This window comes from Lipotes vexillifer, unplaced genomic scaffold (assembly GCF_000442215.2).
Source record: "Lipotes vexillifer unplaced genomic scaffold, Lipotes_vexillifer_v1.1 scaffold1094, whole genome shotgun sequence".
NCBI lineage: Eukaryota > Metazoa > Chordata > Mammalia > Artiodactyla > Lipotidae > Lipotes > Lipotes vexillifer.
The window spans coordinates 108,315-114,640 of NW_006792775.1; the positions used below are offsets into that span (position 1 = coordinate 108,315).

General features: G+C 61.5%; 1 protein-coding gene across 1 annotated transcript in view; it reads left to right on the forward strand.

Moving 5' to 3' along the window:
* NLRP6 (NLR family pyrin domain containing 6) overlaps positions 1-6,326 on the forward strand; it is a 9,526-nt gene that overhangs the window by 2,496 nt on the left and 704 nt on the right. Inside the window, 10 exon segments of the mRNA XM_007465984.1 lie at positions 29-79; positions 82-234; positions 237-707; positions 710-971; positions 1,844-1,933; positions 2,995-3,191; positions 3,232-3,376; positions 3,820-3,939; positions 4,074-4,149; positions 4,255-4,440. Coding sequence (XP_007466046.1) covers positions 29-79; positions 82-234; positions 237-707; positions 710-971; positions 1,844-1,933; positions 2,995-3,191; positions 3,232-3,376; positions 3,820-3,939; positions 4,074-4,149; positions 4,255-4,440 — 1,751 coding nt within the window.

Sequence of the window (6,326 nt, forward strand, 5' to 3'; positions counted from 1 at the left end):
CCCCCTGCCGCTCGCGGAGGGGAATGAGACGCGGTTCTCGCCGTGCGCCGGACCGTGTGCCCCGTTCTGCGCCAGCTGCTCCAGGTCCTGAGCTGTCGCGCACCACCAAGACCACCACGTCCGTGTACCTGCTTTTCATCGGCAGCGTCCTGAGCTCGGCGCCCGCGGCCGACCGACCCCACCTGCGGGAAGAGCTGCACAAGCCGTGCCGCCTGGCCTGCGAAGGCGTCCTCGGGGGCGGGCGCAGCTCTCTGAGAAGGACCTGCAACGACTGGAGCTTTGCGGCTCCAAAGTCCAGGCGCGGTTTCTCAGCAAGAAGATGCTGGAAGGCGTGCTGGAAACCGAGGTCACCTACCGGTTCATCGACCAGACCTTCCAGGAATTCTTAGCCGTGCTGTCCTACCTGCTGGAGGACGAAGGGGCTCCCCAGACACCTGGTGGCGGCGTAGGGGCACTTCTGCGGGGGGACCCGGAGCTGCGTGGCCACCTCGCGCTCACCACGCGCTTCCTTTTCGGGCTACTGAACACAGAGAGGATGCGCGACATCGAGCACCACTTCGGCCGCGCGGTTTCAGAGCGCGGGAAGCAGGATGTCCTGAGGTGGGTGCAGGACCAGGGCCCGGGCTGCCCTAGGGCGGCGCCAGAGGGGACGTCGGGGACCCAAGCGCTCCGGGGCGCTGGGGAGTCAGAGGAGGAGGAGGGCGAAGAGCTCAGCACCTGCTGGAGCTGCTGTACTTCCGGTACGAGGCGCAGGAGGGCGCCCTTGTGCACCAGGCCCTGCGCGGCCTCCCTGAGCTGGCACTGCAGCGAGTGCACTTCAGCAGAATGGACCCGGCCGTCCGGAGCTACTGCGTGCGGTGCTGCCCGGCGGGGCAGGCCCTGCAGCTGGTTAGCTGCAGACTGGCCACTGCCCAGGGGAAGAAAATGAAGAGCCTGTTGAGGTGGCTACAGGGCAGCCTGGGAGGCAGCTCGTGAGTCCCCAGAGCAGGGCGGCCCTCTTCTGCAGAGGCCCTCTGTGTGCAGCGCGCGTGCATCTTATGCACTGAAGTGTCCATCTGGGCCTGGGGAGTGCGTCCAGACCTGACGCCTGCTCCCCAGAGGCGAGGCACGACGTCAGGCTGGTTTTTCCCACCTCCTTGCAAGACAGCTCCCAGGGTGTCCTCACCATGACCCGCACCTCAGCACCCACAACCGAGGCAACCCTCCCAGCACTCCCCCCACCCACCGTCATGCCTGCTCATAAGTTCTGGCGTATACCACGCCCTCTGTGTCCTGAGCCTTTGCTTCTACTGTTCCCTCCACCCAGAATACTGTTCACTGCCTATCCTCAAAGCCTCTCCAAACCATCCCAGCTGGCCTGAGACCATTTTGGCCTCAGAAATGCCCCACTGACCACCGTATGCCATGACATCTGCCCGTGCCCACCTCCTCCACCAGACCCTCTGCTCCTCCGGGGCAAAGCTCGTGCCGTTGTTCCTGTGCAGTTAATTCCAACCCAGCACCTGACTCAGGTGCTCAGCATCTGTTGGGAGAACGAATGTCAGGACGTTGACAGGGGCTGGGGCTGGGGATGCCCACTGCAGGTGCAAGGACAGGCCCACCTGGTGTGTGCAGGTGACATGCCGCCATGGGACTCACACAGACAGCTTCAGTGGGGAGGTGCTTGTGGCCACAGTTGAGTGGTTTCACTCTGGGCTTGGGATGAAGAGGGAGGAGGGCCCTGGCGCAGCTTGGGGGCAAGGCAGAAGGAGCTCCGGCACCTCAGGACCGTAGGAAGGAGTCCTTTGCGGGAGGGAGGGCTTGGAAGGGGCTGGGGCCTTCACCTTCCTTTCTCTCTTAGTAGCTCTCGAGCCACCATGAGAAAACCCCCTGGCTCCCCACTGCATCCACTCTGTGAGTGGACTGACCGACAGTGTGGTCTGAACACCCTGACGTGCATGAACATGCCCCAGCCATTCCCCTGGAAGGGATACAGAGCAGGACACCCTGGGCAGGGACAGAGGTGTGGCCCTGTCTGGGGATGGCTGAGAGGACAGGCTGAGAACCTGTGGCCTCTGGTGTCCCTTGCGGGGGTCGACAGGCTCCACCCACACAGGACAGAGGAGGGCAGAGGGGACGGGGCAGGGCTCCAGCACCAGCTTAGGTGCTATTAGGACAGAGGCTTGGCCCCAGTCTGAGCGGGAAGCAGAGCACAGCTGAGCATCTGGCGGGATGAAGAAGTCCACACTGTATTTTCCTTCCCAAGGAAGAGGCTGCTCAGCGCCATTGCAAACTGCTGGGCGGCCCCTCTGGATTCTTACAAGCAGATACGGAAGGCATTCCGGGCACGGGCTCTGAGGCCAGTCTGCCGGCCTCTGTGCCCTTGACAGGTCGGTCTGTCTGAGCTCCAGTTTCCTCCCCTGGGAAATGGAGCCAGTAGCTTCCACCTCAGAAGGTGGATGTGAGACTCAATGAGGCAGTACGTAGTACATAATCTTTCCAATGACTGTTCACCACCACCAAGTAAGCAGAAAGTAAGAAAGGCTGTAGGAACTAGTACCGATGGGGCATGTGGTGAAACAGGCACAGTCCTGTGCCAGTGGTGACAGGGTGACTTAACTTGGCATAAACGTCAGGAGCCAAAACAGCGATCAGCTCACTTGGCCCATCAGTTCTGCTGCCCGGCTAAGTGCACAAAGATGTTCATCGCAGCATTGTTTATAGTGCCCAGCTAACTAAATAAGCTCAGCCCACCTGCACTTGCTGGGTAATTATATGGAGTTAGACGTATTAAGAACAAGGTCTCTTATTGGCTCATCCAAAAGCTGGTGGAGAATGTCCTGAGGGAAGAGGGGAGTGCAGTCCAGCAGGGACACACATGGTGACAAAGGGCAGGAGAAGCTCTGTGGGGCCCAGGTAGGCAGGTGTGCAGCCAGCACGTCTGTAGACTGAACCTCAGCCCCCAGGGAGGGGGCACCTTGCACAGCCGGAGACCCATGTACCTCCTGACCACAGGCTGTCCCGCTGCAAACTGCCCGACTTGGTCTGCAGAGACCTCTCTGAGGCCCTGACGGAGCTGGGCCTCTTCCACAGCTGGCTCAGCGAGGCCGGCCTGCGTGTGCTGAGTGAGGGTGCCGGCTGCAGACACTCAGGTGAGGGCTGGCCTGGAAGGGACCAAGGCGGGGACAGGGGCTCCCATAGCAGCTCCTGCAGTCAGCACTGCCCGCTAGGGTGCAGCAGCTGGGCCTCCAGGAGGCTCCCAGTACGTGTTTGGCCTGCTCCAGCAGAGCCCAGCACTGACTACCCTGGACCTCAGTGGCTGCCAGCTGTCGGGGACTATGGCGACCTACTTGTGTGCCATCCTGCAGTTCCCAGGGTGCCGTCTGCAAAGCCTCAGGTGGGGGCAGCGCCGGGAAAGGTGCGGGAACACAGCCTCTCCATCCTAGCTTGGGGTGGGCGCCAGGGGCTTCCCCCAGACCTCACAGAGGAGTCCCGCTCACGGCCCTCCCGAGGGACCCCGCTGAAACTCAGCCCCTGGAGACCCACCCCCTAAATCCCTGGCCCCCGCCCTGGGCTTCAACCACTCTGCCAGACCAAATGTCCATCTAGTGTCTGGTGCACGTGGCCACAGTCTGGACCGACACGCTTTTACTCCCCTGAAGGCTCTGGACCCTAGTCCCTACCCGCTCCCCCAGCTTCTGACAGCCCCCCTTAGTGGCCACCTCCCGTCACTGTGTGCCTTTGGCATAACCCAGGTCAACAGCTCCCCATCGCTGCCTCCCCAAGCCCTGGCCTCCCTCCCCCACCAACTCCACTTCCGTCCTCTGCACACGACTACAGTCTAACCTCCGTGGAGCTGAGCGAGCGGTCACTGCAGGAGTTGCGGGCCGTGGGGACAGCAAAGGCGGGACTGGCCGTCACCCACCCAGCGTTGGATAGCGACCCCCAGCCTCACAAAGGGCTCGGCAGTGACCCCTGAGGCCCTGGGGGAGGGCTCTAGTCAGCCCTACGGAGTAGCCCTCCCCACTTCAAGGGTGAGAGGTTGGTGCTCTCTGCTGTGGGCAACTCTTTTGAGCCTGAGGGGCCCTGGACAGGCAGGTGGGAGACCCAGACACGGCCCCTTACCTGCTCCTGGACAGCCCCCGAGACCTCCCCACACCCTGGGGACAGGTATGTCTCTGTGCTCCCCACCAGGAGGAGGGGCTCCCCTCCCCTAACCCCACTGCTGCCCCACCCACATCCCTCTCCTGGGGCCCTCCAGCCCTCCCATTGCAGGCGCCCCTCAGCAACAAGCGTGATGCTGAGCGCCCCCGGGAATCGAGAACCTACAGTGTGTTGGCCTTTACCTGGTGCAGGATGACCCATTTGCTGATCCTGTGCCCATGCACAATATGGGCACCCATGGCCCACTACTCGGCTCCAGCCATAGGGGATCAAGCAGGGGCTGACCCTTGGCTGAAGGTAGGTGGGTCACCGTGCCTCCTCAGGAATTTGGGTCTCAGCATTAGGAGTGAAGCCATCCCTGAGGCTGTGTGGTCTGAGCCCAGAGGTGTCCACTCGCTGTCTGAGGACTTCAGAAACAGGCCAGAGGAGAGTGGACAGGAGCGGTAGCCCCTGCTCCGGATGGGAGCTGTGATGGCACAGGTGATGGGCAGCGCCCCCGTGCACTGATGATAAATTCTCCTTGGGGTTTGTTTCTGTCATCTCTGTTGCACTTAGCCAGGCATCCTAACAGGTGTTCATACTCTTTCCTTTGGTCCCCAGCCCATCTCAGTGGGACAGGGTTGTAGCCCCCGTTTCCTGGGTGAGCTCAGGGGAACAGCCTGTTGCAGGAGGCTCTGATGTGAGGCTTGGCCTCCATGGGCAGGGCTAGCGACTGACAGCCCCCGAATCCTGAAGTCTTCTCTGCTCAACCCTGCTGGACTTGGCCAGCTTCTGGGACCCCAGTCAGCCCCTTCACTTCCCCAAATTCCCTTCCATAATCCAGTTATTCATTCCACAGAACAGACCAAAAATCCCTGCCCTCCTGGAGCTGGCATTCTAAGAGGAAGGGAAAGCAGGGGGCTGGGGGGGTGGAGCCAGTGGTTTCCTCTTACATGTAAGTAATCTGGGAACATCTGGTTGTGGATGAGGCATTTGAAAACGGAAGGAAGGGAGGGACCAACCCTAAGGATGTCCTGAAGAAAAGGCAGTGGGACGGCAAGTGTAAAGGCCGCAAGGGGCCTGTCTTGGTTGTGGCTCTGCTGCTATGACAAAATACCATATACACCGCGTGGCTTGTCAACAAGATCAGTTTATTTCTCGCAGTTCTGGAGGCTGGGATGTCCAAGGTTAAGATGCCAGTCAATTTGGTGTCTGGTGAGGAGCCTCTCCCTGCAGATGGCTTTCTTCTGTGTCCTCACAGGGTAGAGAGAGGGCGAGCTCTCAGGCCTCTTCTTATAAGGGCAGAAATCCCGTTCTTGACAGCTCTAAACCGAATTACGTCCCAAAGGCCCCACCTCCAAATACCATCACACTGGGAATTAGAATTCAACGGGTGGGTTTGGCGGGGGGATCACATTCAATCCATAACAGGGAGCGTGCTTGGAATGGTGCAAAAGCAGCAAGGAAGCCAGGGTGGCAGCAGCGGGTTGAGGGAGGGGCTGAGGGTGGGGAGGGGGCCCTGGGTGGCTTGTCCCGCCAGTGAGGTGGGCACCACTGCAGGCTGTGAGAACTTGACCACTCCTGGGGTAGATGTGGCTCTGGCTCTTGACAAGGGCTGTGGGGCCAGAGCAAGGACTGCAGTAACCCAGGAGCACGGCCTGGACTGAGGGTGGACGGTGAGAGCGGGCACGCCCTGGAAGGGGGACGCGCCGGTGGATGTAGGTGTGGGGACAGCGGGCCTGAGCAGCGGGATGGGTGAAGTCACCATGGCCTGTGCTGGGCAGGTCACGGCAAGGGCAGGTTTCAGGGACACGTTGAATCCGAGTGTCTCTGGCTGGGCGAGTGGTCAGAGCACAGTCATTCGGGTCAGACCATGGCCAGAGAGACGAGGTCCAGACAGCCCCAGGGCCTGGAGCCTCCAGCAGGGCGGGGGGCAAGTGGGTAGACAGGCTGAGAGAGGAGGCTGGGGAGAGCCAGAAAGTGGGGCGGGGACAAAGGAAGGCGGGGCTCCAGGAGGGGGACCTGCCTCACGTCTCCGGGGCGGACGGGGGTTCAGGGAGAGAGGCAGGACCCGGCGGCAAGAGAGGGGACACCTAAGCAGAAACCCCTTCCCTCTCAGATCCACCCTTGGAGAAGACTCAAGGCAGAGCTGGAGCTGGGCTCCTCGCGGCCTCGCAGGCACGACGGGTCGAGGCGCCCCCCCC